At 38.9% G+C, this 16925-nt stretch overlaps 1 protein-coding gene across 1 annotated transcript in view; it reads right to left on the bottom strand.

The window, feature by feature from the left end:
* Positions 1–16925, bottom strand: part of SPAG17 (sperm associated antigen 17) — a 113701-nt gene that overhangs the window by 15528 nt on the left and 81248 nt on the right. The window contains exons 28-38 of the mRNA XM_075165876.1: positions 15754–15968; positions 15312–15456; positions 14033–14187; positions 12001–12177; positions 10096–10223; positions 8843–8973; positions 7060–7187; positions 6480–6662; positions 3976–4089; positions 1738–1783; positions 30–132 (exon numbers count right to left, since the gene is read on the bottom strand). Of these exons, the coding sequence (XP_075021977.1) occupies positions 30–132; positions 1738–1783; positions 3976–4089; positions 6480–6662; positions 7060–7187; positions 8843–8973; positions 10096–10223; positions 12001–12177; positions 14033–14187; positions 15312–15456; positions 15754–15968 (1525 nt within the window). The remainder of the gene's footprint in view (positions 1–29; positions 133–1737; positions 1784–3975; positions 4090–6479; positions 6663–7059; positions 7188–8842; positions 8974–10095; positions 10224–12000; positions 12178–14032; positions 14188–15311; positions 15457–15753; positions 15969–16925) is intronic.

Below are 16925 nucleotides of genomic sequence, written 5' to 3'. Positions count from 1 at the left end.
TTGCATCAGTTCTCACTGGTCTGTCCTACCTGAACTTCTGCCGTTGGTCCTCTCTTTTGGTAGTGATTGTCTCCTCTGTATGACACTGGCGAGGAGAAGCCACTGCCTGTTCATACAGCTCAGTTATGTGAGCTGCAAGGTAAAGAGTATTATTCAATGTGCATGTTCTGCTAAGCACTGCTAAGTGTTATGAATAAAAAACAGGGGAGGGAAGAGGTTGAAAGATCTTCATTCCAAAAATAAGTTCAGAACATTAACAGATAGGAAATTCAATTCAATGTAGAAAGAACCAGAAGCAGATTAAGTTCGTACTCCTACCCTGTATTTCCTGAAATATCTTTATGTTCTTTCAAGATACAAATCAAATGCCTGTGAATAGGGAAAGTTGCTGACATTCAGCCACTTTCTGACTGGGCAACAACATCCCAGGTCTCTATCTCCAGCTGAAGAAAATAATGTGGGCTTTCAGGGACCTTTATTACTTTCAGCTTACTTAAGTTGTGCTTAATTGTGGCTGTGAAGCAGCCATAATCAACACTCTCATGGAAGGAACTACTAGTTCAATAAGTATAATGTAAAAAAGCCAATCTTTCCATATTTAAGACTGTGACCAGCTTTGGGGCTTTACTAAAGAGTTTCCCTGTCCTCCGACATCTTCTATAAACTGTGTTGCTTACTTCATGCCTCACACCTAAACTGTGAGTCCAAAGAAATTTTCTTGGTTGAAAATAAATTTCTGTGGGAAAATTTAGGAGATCTGAGTATTTGAGAGATATGATCCTATTTGATTATGACAACACCTCTTAGTGTTTTGGGAATTATGTAATTGCAAACTTCAAAATTAGTTGTTTGGTTTGGTTTGGTTTGGGTTTTTTGTCAGCTTTTTCACCATAAAATATACTTTTATTTTCCTTCTTTTTCTATTTTTGCCTATATTAAAGAGCTTCTTTTTCACACTGTCTTCTTCATAATGGTATGTTACATTATGGAGGTGTAACCTCCACTTTAATTATGTTTTTAAATCAGGAAACTGTATAGTAGCATTTGTTCCAGCAGTTTTCATTTACTTTGCACAGTATGCTTTTTTTAATAAGCAGAAATACTCTTGACAAGGCAGGAAGGGCAGAAGAATAACACTTTAAAGGTTAGCATCACTATGGGCTTGAATACTATGGATTTTTCTATGGAAAATGCTTATGGATTTTAAAAGAAACAAACATGTTAATTTTTATCTATTGAAAACATTACTAAATGTTAACAAGTATCTTATGAAAACTTCAACAGAAATCCACAAGGAAAAACTAATACATTGTTCCATCTTTCCCTCAGGCAAGGTTAATGTAACCAAAACACATGATCATTTGAGATCAGATTTTCAAGTGTAATAAATAACCAGGATTTATCCAGTTGCTTTGAAAAAACTTGTCCGAAAAGTTGATACTTGTATAAAAGTAACCAAGTACTGTCACAGTTCTTACACATAAGAAAACTCAATACATGTGGAAATGTGAGTCAAAATGTCAAATACACCTGCCTAAACACAGCAACTGTTTTTCAGAAGTACTGAATCATTGATGCTAACAAGTTCTAATCACCTGTGAAAATCACACAGAAGCACATACATAGCACATAGATGAATTCACCTTTATGTTCCTTCTTTAAAAATAATACTACAGTACTTAAAAACTTACTACGATATTTTACAATTTTAGAAGATAGATATTCAATTTTTATTACCTCTATCACTGAGATTTTCAATTGACTTCTCCCAGTTAGGGAAGGACTGCAATGAAGAAGGAATAACTGTGACCATGTGAGAAACAGACCTCACAACAGCAGCATCCTGTTCAAAGAATTTCTATCCTAAACAAATGTTATCTTGTTACCTGAGAATGCGACTACAAGAATGGAGGTATTTCAGTGCGTTAGAAGATGTGAGCTGGTGAAAAAGGAAATGAAGTACCATTTCCCTGGTCTAAACATGTATTTGTTTCCTTCTTGATGACCTACTTCACAGATGGCTTCGTATTTTATATGGTCGCTATTTATTACATCAACTAAGCCAGTTCATATTCAAACTCAAATCCTTCTGCAAAGGATTTGAATCAGATCTAAAACTCATGGTCACAACAAAGAGTCAAACGGGAAATATGTTCAGGAATTTGTAGGCTTCATTACTGAGGAGCTCTCTTGTGGTTGCTTTACAGTAACGTGCTTGAGGGGTAAGAGACTCTAAACTAAGCTGTTTACTTTATTCTTATGCTGTCCCTGAAGCAGTTCACTGGAAACCAGCATTCCTGTGACTAGGCAGTCTAGGTTCTAACAAAGCTGGGGAACAGCAGAGACTTGGGAGGGGTGTGACACCGATTCCTGGGTCGCAGCAGGTCCACACTGAGGCTCTACCGCTCAGAAAAATAGTTGTCCAATGTGAAATCTGTACTTGGAAATGTGCTTATGGTAGCTGGTACAACCAACAATAGTTACTAGACACGTCCGTTGGAACTGAGCAGCATGTGAGATTCAGCACCTGGATCTCATCAAAGCAAATCAATGTCTGCCTAGAGGATAGAGGCAGGTGGAGTTACTGATAGATCGCTTCTCTGTGTTCTTCTTTCCAGAAAGGTTGTGAGCTCCTTCCTGGTTTTTTTGCTAGATATTACTTTACTCTCTTTTTAAAACTTGTATGCCACTTGAAAGTACTGAGCAAGAAAATATAAAAAACTAGGCTTTAGTTGCAGAAAATGAAAATGCTAACTTGTCTAAAAAGTTCAGAGACAAATTCTGGAATTACATGGGGTTTTTTTAAGCTTGTAAGGAAAAATAATAATAAAATTATAGATCTACCCAGAAAGCTAGGAAAAGGAAATTAACAGCATTTAAAACTGGAAAAATCTCATGCCTATTGTTTTTGCATATTGAGACAATGTTTAAAAGGTAGACTCTAAGTCTAAGATGATGTTTGTTTGCTAGAATATACTCACTTTCAAAAGGTGGATAGATCATCTGGTAATGAATATTCAAACTACATGGCTAGATTTTATTTCCCAAATGTCAGATTTCTTAATTCAGTATGTTTCAATTCACTATATGCTTGTTACTTGATTAAATGGAAATAAAAGTATTTATTAAATGAGACTAAAAAAAGAAAACAGTGTTTAATAACTACTAAAAATCTAGCATGTGAATTCACATCATGCAAGCTACCAAATGAAAGGAAGCTGTAGGAAACAAATAAATTAAATAACGGAAAGAGAGCAAACTGATCACTCTTTACATAAGATGTAAACAGTGTTTCTCTCATTCATCCTAATTCACCCCACCCACTTTTGCTGCTTGAACTTTTCTAATGTTTTTTACCACTTATCTCCCACTAACCTCACTGTTTCTTGACTGCTACCCCCAAGTCCCTCTTTCCCTATTTTACTACCTTTCCCATTCCTTATTCCCTTCCCTTTTCTTTTCACGCTCTAATTAGCTGTGCAAATTAGGAGAGCACATTTTCCAAAAATATAAATGCTACTCAACATTGTAATAACAATATGCCTCCAGATTGTTTTTGGATTATCCCAAAAGCAGGGTTTAAACTCTCACTGTGGAGGTGGCTGTGGTTGAAATACAAGTCTCCCAGCTGCAATGACAACAGACCGGAAACATTCTCGTCCCAGTGCTGGGGGATATACACATTTCAGTAATTTTGGCTTGTGTGTTTGGGAATGTATCATTCCGTAGAGCCAAACTCCTGAACTGTTTTGAGCAGTGCTTCCCCAAACTAGCAGTAGTGCCATTCAGTAGCCCAGCTGAATGCTGAGTGTGGCTCTGCTTTATCATTAAACTACAGCAGAGCTGGCACTGTGCTATCCTAACATTTGCGATTTTCTTAACAGATAATGCTGTGTTTTAAGGCTGACACTTCCAATGCAATACAATGGTTTTGTTGGAAAAAGTATTAAAAACTCATGCAAGTATTTTTCTCACCGTAACCAGTTCAAGGAGACTTGCAGCATTCTCCTTTTCCTCTTCTGTTCTTGGTTCTTTTACATTCATCTCTTCCAGCTCATTTTCCTGCTTTAAAATGTTGTCTATATATTCCTGGTGGAACAATGAAAAAGAACAAGAAAGATGCAGATGTTTTCTTTGCAGAGGTAGACTTAAGGGGCACATATATAGAGAAAAGAGTTTGTAGAAGCAATGGACGTATATGCTTCTTCTCAATGTCATAAAGGCCCCTTCTGTGAATTTGTGTGAATGGGTTATATAGATATCTAAAGATTTGCATAGAGAAATAATTTTTAAAAAACCCAACAGTTCAAAGGGAGGAGTACTTGCTGAGAAGGTAGCAGGTGAAAACTTACCAAGGACTAATCAACTGTGAAGACTAGCAAGACTATTGAATCTGCAAAAACTAATATACTAAAGACATCAAGAGTCTGCTGAATCTCTTCTAGGCCACTAGCATGCATTAGCATCCACAATGAACTGTGTGGCTCGGACCACATCCAACAGCGATCTGTTGTATGCCCCTGGTGCGGCGGCGTGAGCCCCTGCTTCTGAGCAGGCACGTAGGTTTGGCCTCCCAACTGTTGCACCAGCCAGGCAAGTATGAGCGAGCATGCAAGTGTTTGAGTAAACTATGTGAGTGAATAAAGGAATGTGATGAGTAAATATCTGATATGAATAATAATCAATTATATTATTAAGATCAGCTTAATGAATAAAAGGTGTTCTAACAAACATTGTGATCTGTGTCTCCCTCCTGTTTGATCTCCTATTAGGGAAAAGGAAATTTACAACATCATAATTGAAAAATTAGGTTCAGAAAAAAATCTGAAGCTCTGTTTTTAGACGGATGATTACTTTGCCAGAATCACACTAAGCGCTACAGGAAAGAACACTTTTCTTTTCCCACACTTCTTTATGCTTTAGAAGATCAGTTGGGTGGTAAAAAAGGGTCCTTACAGAAGATTGTCCTAACACACCACCCTGCTAGAAAGCTACACGCAATACCGAGTTTTATGAATAGACAAGGTTTGCAGAAGCAATCTGTTTCCAGTTCCAGTTCTTTTTCATTCCTTTATACCTCTTAAATCTTAAAGGAGATGGAGAAAGGAAGAATATCTCTTTCTTTAGATCTTGATTTAGTTCTGACAAAGTGAATATTTGGCTAAAGATTTAAGACACCTCTTTGTGGAAAAATCCATTTATTAAATACCGATATATGAGCAATGAGGATATTTCCATTCCACATTAACGCAATTATTACAAATGTTTTCTCAGTGCCAATAATTGCAATTCTTCCTTCCCAATGTAACAAACTTTCTTTCTCTAGAAGCCAACAACAGATCTTGTTAATGGAGAGACTTACCTTGGGATTTTGGTGTGGAACTTTTTTTAATAGCGTTGCCTTTGAAAGATCAATATGCAAATTAAATAATCATTTTTATATATTTATTGACTGCAAAAGGGTAAAATTTAATTCTGATAGACTGGCATGTCCCCAACACGCCAGGGCTGAACAGCTGTCAATGTTTTTCTATTGCAAGCATGTCTTCTTTGAAATGTAATGTGGAAAAAAAAAAAAGAAAAAATTTAACTGGCTACAACATGCTACTACCTTCACAAATTTCACATGCTGTTAACTTTCAAATTTAGTCTGCAATGCCATCGTCAAAATATGTTAAATGAATAAATTATAGAATACATGTATTTCAGTATTCTCTAATTGGTAAGTAATAATGAGTTTTTAACTCTAAAATCTCTTCTAGGAGCATCTTCACAATGTGAATTAAATAAATCAATGTTTTATACCAAAACTGAGAACTATGAAGCTGCTGACAAGTATCAACTGCAGAACTTTCAGATTCCATCTCAGAACACTTGCACATGAGGTGTAGCTTGCACCTTGTTATGAACCAGTCACTCACAAGGGATGGACACACACTTTGTCAGAAGGCTACAGAGCTATTTGCTAGACATGGATAGAGTGACAGAACTCAGACTTGAACCTGGAAATGTTCTGTACTGATTTATGAAAACAAATATATAACCAGAACTAGAGTGCGTCTCAGTGACCTAGTCACCAAGTTAACTGTAGCATTATGGTGCGTTAGAAATTCTTGTACAACTTTATAGATTTAAGTTTTTAAGGCTTAAGTGAAGGAAAACAAACTCTAAGCAAAGTAAAAGCCAAGTAATAGATATCAATATTGACAGAAAGGAAACTATTTTAGTGTACTATCTGTGATGTGTACTGGACTGGATCCCATGTATTTGCACAGAAAAGTAGGTTCCACAAGAGATGAGTGAAAACATTTGAGCTGCTTCAGAAATACACTTTTAGAGCACCTGTCTACATATGAAGTGCTGATTGTTCTTCAAAAGTAGCAGAATTTTTGTCTTGGGCATATACTGCAAATTCATGTCACCCAATTTGTCTATTCTCTATTGCTCCCTGGAAGAATGAATAAATGCAGTTGTACTACCTTAAGGGAAAGCTGCAGCTTTTCTCTTAGTTCATCACTGAGTGGCTTGTACTGGAATAGCTGACGGATTTGCAGTTTATTAGGACATTTTCGCACACGTACTGGCAAGCACATCTGCTGTTTGGATCCAATGCAGAGACCCCTCCAAGTATGTGTTCTGACCGAGGGACCTGGGATCTTCCTCTGAACATAGACAAGAACAAGCAAAAAGAGCAAGAGGCTGCTTATATTACTGACTAAATGCAGATATGGGCAATGTGTGTCTCAGCTGAAAAGCACATGCTCTCCTTATAGCATCATAGAACTAGACAATAAAGTCAGTAGATTCTTGGGCACAATTTATCTATTCTAAAACTTCTTCATCTGGCAAGATGAACTCCCCTTAAAATTGCTCACCTTACTGAGAGTAGAAGCCACCCAAGGTGACTACATTTTCCCTGACACAGCCTGCCCCTTGCTTTGCCTGCTTAGTAAACTGGACTTAACAACGTCACATTTTTTAGAGCTCCATCTCCCACCCTGTGACAAACATCTATTGCTTAAGCAGCATAAGCAAAAGACTATTTCAAAGCAATTATACCTCAAGAGGAGAAGATGTGTCCCGGGTCCTTGACTGAAGATTTGGAGGAACAATACTCTCTGGTTCTTTCTTCATTACCCAGGGGGAGGTTTCAGCCAAAGGGCAGAGGACAGTAATACTTAAAACACCTGGTTCGAACACATTTTGCTAAGAATCAGTTCAAATCCAAAAATGATGGAAAAAGTGTCTCAAATCTTCAGAAAAATATACTTACCTAAGTATAAAAACCCTTATTATCAAGTGGTAAAACTCCATGTGAAAATGCGATACTCGTGGCTACAGATAATATTGGACCACTGAGGTGATTATAGAATAGTTGGACAAGTTCAGATTACTCAGACCATGTTTAACAACAGACTGCCTATGCTACTTGCTTTGAGTCTTGGGTAACAGCTCAGTTGTATAGTATGTGGAGTATCCCAAACAAGGAAGAGCAGACCATTGACCCACGTTTACTGAATACTAATCTCAGAAGTATATCATATTCAGAACATGCATAATTCTTCACTGTATTTTATATTTCACAATGTGATCACTGGAGGGATTACATTAGAGATTATGTATTATGTCTTTTTATTGTTCTGGTTAATTTTAATGTTCTTCAAAATATTTTTTCCAACCCAACCCAAAAATCTACTTACTCTACTATTATCTACCCCATAAGTGGCCTTCAAAATGGATATGACCACTGAGGTACTTTGTCACAATAATACAAAATTGTAGTGCCTTGGTGTCAAGGCAAATAGAGCCAGGATTGAGAAAGGTAGGGTAGGAAGTCTGGAAAAGCACATGTGCTACTATTACAAACGACTGCTGGTTATGAGCAGGTTTTCTTCACCGGGAGTTTCACTGGGTATGTATCTTCTGCATCTTCCTGATCTTTCCACCTTCCCTATCTTTCTGTCTCCCTCAGTGCCCTTTCTCTTTTCCTTTTCCCATGGCAAAATTATTTCATTCAGTTTATACAATGGGGAACTGGTCATTATTGTGAATAGAAGCAGCATTTAAAAATGTGCAAAACCTGATAAGAGTAGTAGGTGGGAAAGCTGTTCCCCATGCTTATGATATAAATCTTTGAGAAGAATGTCTTAATACTTTATGGCTTGAAGCAATCTATCCTTATCATCCCCCCATATCCAGGGGAACCATACATTCCTGTCTTTTTAAAGATATATTTATTTTCTTAGGATTTACCTGTTACGCCACAGTGTATTTTATAGAAGCATAGTATCTCCAACTAACTTTACAATGATAACCAATCATTTCAGGATGTAAATTCTTGTATTGCTCCTACGAGGTGGTTGATGCCATGTACTTTTGGCATCCCCTATTTCAGTCATATTTTTCCAGCTTTTTAATAACATATTTATCCTTTCCAACAGCCAGACTAAGGGTCAACATCAGAGTATCATTGTCTTCATTGATAAATAGAGCTACATATTAATGAAGACTGTGATATATTCAATGTTTTTTGATGGTAAATACACAGAGAATCTATGCATTTGGTAATCGCTTTTGTTTGCGTGTCTTGAGAGCGGATAAAGATATGCCAGTTGTTTGTTCATTTATCCCTTCACAGTGTAATTCAGTTAATTCTCTGCTTCCCAGAGTTTTCCACAAGCTCCTCCTTCCCCATGCTTCACTTCCAGAAGTGTGGGGGCCTCTCTACATGGGGAAAAACATTTCAAATTTCCTGCCCAAATAAGAGTTTTGAAACTTCTGACTCCATCTTTGTAATTATTTCTGTTATTAGTTTGTCGGAAAAGAAATAAAATTTTCCTACCTGGATGTTCTTGTACAGGATCCTGCAAGACAGCAGCAGCGGGATCACTACAGGCTTCGCCAAGATACTTGTGTACATCCCTGCTCCGCAGGAGCTCGGTTCCAGAACCATCCGCGTAGATGATGAAGAACCTACACAGCCAGCCACACACATTGGATTGTATCGGACATAGGAGGCAAGGTGTTGGCAGCGGGGGTCTGCAGGGCGGCCTCTGTGAGGAGAGGCCAGGGGCTGCCCTGTGCTGGACACAGATGCTCCCAGCCGGCTCCAACAGACCCCGCAGGGCACAGCTGAGCCCCTCAGCCAAGATGGTGGCACCTCAGGGAAAGCGTGTGTAAGAAAGGGCAAAATGCCACACAGGCAGTGACGAGTGAGGGGAAAAGTATGAGAAACAGCCCTGCAGGCACCAACGTCAGAGAAGGAGGAGGGGGAGAAGGTGCTCCTGGTGCCAGAGCAGATATCCACACTGCAGCCTGTGAAGGAGACCACAGTGGAGCAGGTATTCCCCTACAGCCTGTGGACAGGACCGTGCCAGTGCAGGTGGATATTTCCTGAAGGAACTGCAGCCCATGGAGAGCCCATGCTGGAGCCATTTTAACCAAAAGGACTGCAGCCCATGGGAAGGACCCACGATAGAGCAGGGGAAAAGTGTGAGGAGCAAGGAGCAGCAGAGAGGAGCTGTTACGGACTGATTGCAACCTCCCATCCCCTGCGCTGCTGGGGTGGGGAGGAGATAGAGGGGTCAGGAATGAGGCAGTGATGTTGAGCCTGAGCAAAAGAGGGGACGGGGGAAAATGTTTTAGTTTTCATCTTTGTTTCTCACCATCCAACTCTCCTTTAATCAGCAATAAATGAAATTAATTTTCCCCAAGCTGAGTCTGTTTTGCCTGAGATGGTAACTGGAAAGTGATCTCCCCATCTTTATCTTGACCCACGACCTTTTGCATCTTATTTTCCTGCCTTATCCTGTTGAGGAGGGGGAGTGAGAGAGCGGCTGGGTGGGCATTCGGGAGCTGGCCAAGGTTAACCCACCACATTGATCAAATGCAATGGCTTTCAAATTGCATTCTTTTCTAGATGACAAAAATGAAAAAGTACTGTGATGCCACGACAAGAAAATGGAACTCTAAAATGACGACATCAAATGTGCAAATACAGAGTACTGAATAAAGGAAGCACAAATCTACAAACCCTGTACAAATACAGCGTAGTGAAGAAAGAAAGTGTAAACCGATGAATCCAGTGCAGTTTACCTGGGGACATGCTCATCATAAGTGATAGGTTTGTGAACTTCTGGGAGTGCTGACGCTGAGCTTCTCTCTTCCTTGTTATCAGAGCCAATGCTAGGAACACACACAGACGTGCTGCCGTCAGCCATGACCTATAACAGAAATTATATAAGATGACTTGAGTTACATGATACATTTAAAACAGTAGCTTGCTGCTGAATAATTACATAGTACATACATATATACTCATATATAGGTGTATATATAAATATAAGTGTATATATAAATATCAGTGTGTGTGTATATATATAAATGTGTATATACATACAGGTGTGTGTATGTATACAGGTGAATGTATGTATAAATATATACCCCTATATATACACACATTTATATACATGTTGACCTATGAAGAGATATAAATGATACATATATATGCATTATATATATTTATTTATCTATGTATATATACCTGGTGTATATATGTATGTATAAATATATACACATCTATATACATGTTGATATATGAAGAGATATAGACAGATAGATATAAATATATAATATGTATCTATATCTACCTATATATACCTATAGATACATTTAGGTATATATGTATAGAGGGGTCCCTTTTTAGGCACTTACTTTAAAAATATGGTGTCAGATAATCTTATGATAATACTGCGTGAATTTCTACAGTATTTCCTTCTTGTGATTATTAACTTACATGCCATTAACATATGCACACAAGGTATAATAATGCCTCTAATTCTTAGGGTAGTCAGTTGAAGGATAGATGCCTTCGGAAGATACAGTTTAAACCGGAGTGATTCAAAGGGCAGCCCATGAACTGAATCTGACACACCCAGTCCACGCCCATTTCGCTGTAGTGTCAGGTGTGACTAGGACAGAGGAAGAACCAATCCTATTACACCTGTACCTGGTTGTCATCCTTACCAACCATTAATCTCGCCTCTCTTAGTACACCCCCCCATATCCCCTCTGATCGCTGCTCCCACAACACCTTCAACTGCCCCACAGCCTCCTCAACCTCCTTCCTTTGTTCCCTAAGTATCAGCTGAGAAAAAGCAGGATGTTGATGCCAAGCAACTTCTGTGTTGCTTTGAATTGCATTGATTTTGTAGGAACTTGATATCTTTGAAATTTCTACCCCTCTGTTGATTAGCTCAAAATTTGTTAGGGAGACATTGGCAGATAGCATAGATTTATGTAAGCACTGTTTCTTCAGTCTAGGAAACCAGGTTAAAAACTGTATTATAATGCATACGTCCAGTGGAACCTCAGTGCTGTTTCACAGGAATCTGGGAAAACGGTAATGATTACAATTGCAACAATAGAAAGTATACTCTGAGGATGTCACATTTAGAATCTTTAATTAGAACCTTTAATCAGAAAACAGTATATAGGTCACAGACACTTAGATGATGTTTCCTGAACTCAAAACTAAGTACTAACCTAGCTCAAAAATATCTCTGAGGTGTGAAAGGATCACAGCACAATCAGTATGACTTTAAAGACTGAATCATTCTTTTACAACAATATTTGCCTTACCAGGTAGATCAGAGTGTTTCTATGGACCTTCTGAAAAGCCAATACCTCTCTCATTTTTAATTCTCATTTGCAGAGATGATTTTTTGCTGTAAGACAAGCCATGCTAATTAAGGTAACTTTACAGGTTAGGTAAACTGTAGACCGTGTGGTTTATATCAATCTCTCTAAAAAGGGGGAAATACCAAAAAAGGGAAACCCATCACATCCGCAAGAACATTTCAGAGACCTGATTAAGGAGCTGTTCTTTCTGGCTAGCTACTTTAAGAATAAGTACTACAAGGCTACAAGCTGACTCTAAGAGATGTTTATAAGATAAAATCACTTAAAACGCAGAAACTTGTTTCCTTCCATGTATTTTACCTTGAAAAGATTTCCTTCAGGATCCATCATCTCACAAATAGTGCTGGAAGTGTGTTTCATAATGTATCTCCCTGCTTGTTTCTCTTCTTTCTTGCTGATGAAATTGTAAACTTCATGGGTATAAACTGCTGAGCAATCTTCATCAATGAAAAGAGAGCCTGTCTTGATAGGTAAAACCTATCATAGTAAGAAAGGAAGAGGATCAGTCCTGAAAGGTAAAAACTTCAGTTTAGAGGTATCATGAAAATGAAGAACAGATGCAAACCAAGAGGAGAGCTCTCAGACCTTTACTACTGAATCATCCAGTTTTGAGGGACTAGAGGAAGAGAAAGAAGGAAAAGGAAGTCCAAGAGTTAGGCTGATATTAGTATCTGTAATATTTTCTTTAACTTCAGGAAATTTAAGCTGGTGATTTAAATATACTATACAGTTGTGAGGAAATATCATAGAATCATAGAATATCTCAAGTTGGAAGGGACCCATAAGGGTCACTGAGTCCAACTCCCTGCTCCTCGCAGGACTACCTAAAACTAAACCGTACGACTAAGAGCGTCATCCAGACTCTCCTTGAACTCTGACAGGCGTGGTGCCGTGACCACTTCCCTGGGGAGCCTGTTCTGGTGCCTGACCACCCTCTCAGTGAAGAACCTTTTCCTAATGCCCAATCTGAACTTCCCCTGACACAGCTTCATTCCATTTCCTCATGTCCTAGTGCTGGTCACCAGAGAGAGAAGATCAGCACCTCTCCTTCCGCTGCTGCCCTTGAGGAAGTTGTAGACTGGGATGAGGTCACTCCTCAGCCTTCTCTTCTCCAAGCTGAACAAACCAAGTCACCTCAGCTGCTCCTTGTAAGGCCTTGCCCTCGAGACCTTTCACCATCTTGGTCGCCCTCCTCTGGACACACTCTAATAGATCGATGTCCTTATATTGAGGCGCCCAAAACTGCACACAGTACCTGAGGTGGGGCCACATCAGTGCAGTATAGAGTGGGACAATCACCTCCCTCAACCAGTTAGCTATGCTATGCTTGATGCACCCCAGGACATGGTTGGCCCTTTTTGCCGCCAGGGCACACTGTTGACTCATATTCAACTTGCCATCCACCCAAACCCCCGCATCTCTTTCCACGAGACTGTTCTCCAGCATCTCGTCCCCCAATTTGTATGTATAACCAGGATTACCCCGTCCCAGGTGGAGAATCTGGCACATGCTCTTGTTAAATTTCATACAGTTGGTGATTGCCCAGCTCTCTAGTCTATCCATATCTCTCTGTAAGGCCTCTTTACCCTCGAGGGAGTCCACAGCTCCTCCTAGTTTAGTATCATCGTCAAACTTACTTAATGTACACTCGATTCCTACGTCCAGATCATTTATAAAAACATTAAAAAGCACTGGCCTTAAAATTGAGCTTTGGGCAACCCCACTGGTCACTGGCTGCCAGCCTGATGTAACCCCATTTACTATAACTCTTTGAGCCCGACCCGTCAGCCAGTTGCTCACCCAATGTATTATGGACTTGTCTAGCTGGACATTTTGTCCAGATAGGATACTGTGAGAGACAGTATCAAAAGCTTTGCTAAACCAAAAAAACCCCACATCTACTGGCTTCCTTTGGTCAACTAGATGGGTAACATTGTCATAAAAGGAAATTAAGTTAGTTAAGCAGGACTTTCCCCTCGTGAACCCGTGCTGGCTATGACCAATGACTGTATTGTCTCTCAAGTGCTTTTCAATAATTCCCAGAATAACCTTCTTCATAATTTTACCAGGCACTGAAGTGAGACTGACAGGCCTGTAATTACCAGGGTCTTCCTTCTTACCCTTCTTGAAAATTGGGACAACATTTGCCAGCTTCCAGTCGAGTGGGACCTCTAATATCTATATATTGGCAGAGTATAAAAGAGATGGAATTATAGGATTTGTGAAAACTATAGAGAAGGAAGTTAAAATAGTCAAGGTGAGAGACGCTGATGGCAGGGAACTTGGAACACAAAGATACATTGCACTGTCACAAACTAAAAATAATTCCCACCTGATATGTTCCCTGTGGCTTTGCTATAATAGATGTCCCATCTCCAAAGATGGTACAACAGGTACCGTCCTCACAATTTGTTATAACAGTAGCAAACTCAGGATTCTCTACTTGCATACATTTCACCTTCCTTGTGATGGCTTCTGAGGGTTCATCTAAGAATTAATACAAAACAACTAGACAGGAGCACATGAACCATGGAAAAGTCCTAGGAACAGATTTGCTTTTTCTCTCATAAGGCTGGACCTTTATCTCCTCAGTAAAAGACCCTCAGACTTCATAACATTCTTTATCACATAATTTTATTTAGGTAAACAATATGCAACATTCAAATTTTTGGACTGTGCACTGAATATAGGAAAATCAAACAGCAAAAAATGTCCGTAACCATCAGTGGCTGGTGTGGTCAGGAGAGTACTCTCTAATTTATCAAGTACTAACCGTAATGATCTGGATATTTGTAACATACAAGTTGGACCACTGGAATTTTTATGCCTGTGACACAAGCTCTAAGATGTGAAGAAATTCCTTTCCAGCAGCAGAAGTCAGGGAAAACAAATCAAACTGGTATGTTAATCTGACCATTGCCTTCCCATTGAATAGACAGACCAGTTCAAGGTCATTGTTTTCATTTTTAAAATCCCACAGGGAGGTATTCCACAACCAGAACTTTCTACTGTGTTTGAACACAACAGTCCTGACACCCACACAGTAAATATACACTTCATGTTAATTACAGAACTTATCCAGCAACTGAACTAAGCATACAGAATATACTGCCAACCAGAAGAAACACAGATGACCATTAGCCCCACTTGTTTCAGGCGAATGTAGTTTCATTTCTACTAGGTGTGGCATTTTCCATGGCCTTATTCAATAAAATTTTGAATACCTCCAAGGTTGGTGAGTCCATGGCCTCTCTGGGGAATATGAGGATGCCCTGGTCCTTATACACCTATTCAGTTAAGACTCAAATCAGCTTGCTTGTTGTATCAGGGTAGGTGGAGCGTGGGCAATGAACATATTAGAACTCAGGCACTGTGGTCTCCTGGTGAAGGTGGGTCATGTAAGTATATACATGGAAAGAAGGAAATTTGCTTGTTTGCTACAAGGTAATTTTTGCACTGAATACTGATGAAAAAAAGACCAAACAAACTAAGCCTAAACTGCACTAGTGGATCTGTTATATAAGCTGCTGGTATGAGCCTTCTTTAGTATATTTTGACAATTATCTGCCTCACAAGATATAGCAGAGATAAGTGCTCCTCTTTTGATTTACCTGTTTCCTCACTATCCTCTGGTACAAAAAGTTCTTCACAGTTTTGATAAAAAGTCGTGATCCTAGTACCATCAGCATGATCTACTACTCTGCTGCCATCCAGCTTCTCAACAATTATCACTTCATCATCTCGTACAGTCATAACCTGAAAGAATGAAGGAATACTCATTTATATTAGCTCTGTGATACTTGTGACAGTTACAACAGTAAACCAAGGCATTATGTACTGAAACTCTGATGAAGCTAGACTACTGCAACTTTCTCTACTTCAGAGACCGAGGACTCGCATTTTCTTCAAAATATAAAGCTTTTATGTCAGTTACACTGTAATAACACAACCTGTAGGATATATGTTCAAAGAACAAATCCTACAACTTATATGATGGCAGCCCTGTCTCTTAGCTTAGTAGACAGTGCTATAACAACACAAAAATAGTAATACCGTTCCATCAGCTGGGTCAGTTGCCTGATAGATTAAGAGTGGCTTCAGATCCATTCTCTTTCCTCCCTCAGTGCCCACTCGAATCCCTGATGGAGTTGTTGTTATCCAGGTTCCTGCCTGGTTCTCCTTAGGTTGCTCAGAATTAACCAGACCCTGCACAGTATTTTCAAACAACTCGTCCTTGTTTGATACACTGTTTCTGTCACTGCCTTTTCCTGCAGAAACAAAAATTACTGTATCAGACTTGGTATTCTCTAAGGCAAAAGGCAAAATCAATAAAGTGAAGAGTTTCTGTGAGTATTGGTTTTGACAGAATTGAAAGAACTATTTATCACGCTGGAGGAAAATTAAAAGTCCTTGTTACTCAAAGGTGTGCCCTTGAACTAATCTTATTGAATGTGTTCATTAATGACGCAGGAAAAGTAAATAGCATGCTAATGACATCTGATTATGACATGACTTTGGAAAGGACTATCAGTGCAGAAGAAAATCTGAGTGGATTACAGAAAAAAAAAAGCATCCAAAACTGTCCCATGAGCTTGAAGATTAAAGTAATGGGAATTTGATACAGCTTATTAGAATGAAATTTAATGCAAAAAGGAATAAAAATAATTTACGTTTCAGACAAGTTTGCAACAGTAGAATAAAAGAAAGACCTGGAGGTATCATCCATACAGAATGACTACAAGTTATCAGTGTGAAAATATGGTGACAAGAAAGGCAAACACAATCCTACGGTGCATCAGAAGAAAAGAGATGGAAATTTAATTGTGAAAGGTAATGGAGAGATCTTACTAAGAATGTGATAGAGAACTCTGGTCTCCCATATTCATGAAAAGGAACTTAGACTAAATGTATGCAGACGACAACAGCATAGACCAGAGAGGAGTCTAAAAGGCTTACAGAATATACATCCTAGCAAAAAAAAAAAGCCAAAAAGAGATGAAACTTTTCACTATAAATTTGTCAAGACTAAGCAGTGGAGAGGAAAGGTAGGAGGAAAAAGTGATCATAAATAAAGGATAAGGAATAAAGGATATACGCTGGGACAGATACTGAGGCTGAAAATTAGAAGATGGTTTGTCAGGGAAGTTCTCAAACACCCTTCCAGTTATCCTGAGGAATATCCTAAGAACAAGGACTGGACTTGATGACTTGAAAGATTCCTTTCT

This window comes from Calonectris borealis, chromosome 1, assembly GCF_964195595.1.
Source record: "Calonectris borealis chromosome 1, bCalBor7.hap1.2, whole genome shotgun sequence".
NCBI lineage: Eukaryota > Metazoa > Chordata > Aves > Procellariiformes > Procellariidae > Calonectris > Calonectris borealis.
This window is presented reverse-complemented; position numbering and strand designations above follow the sequence as displayed.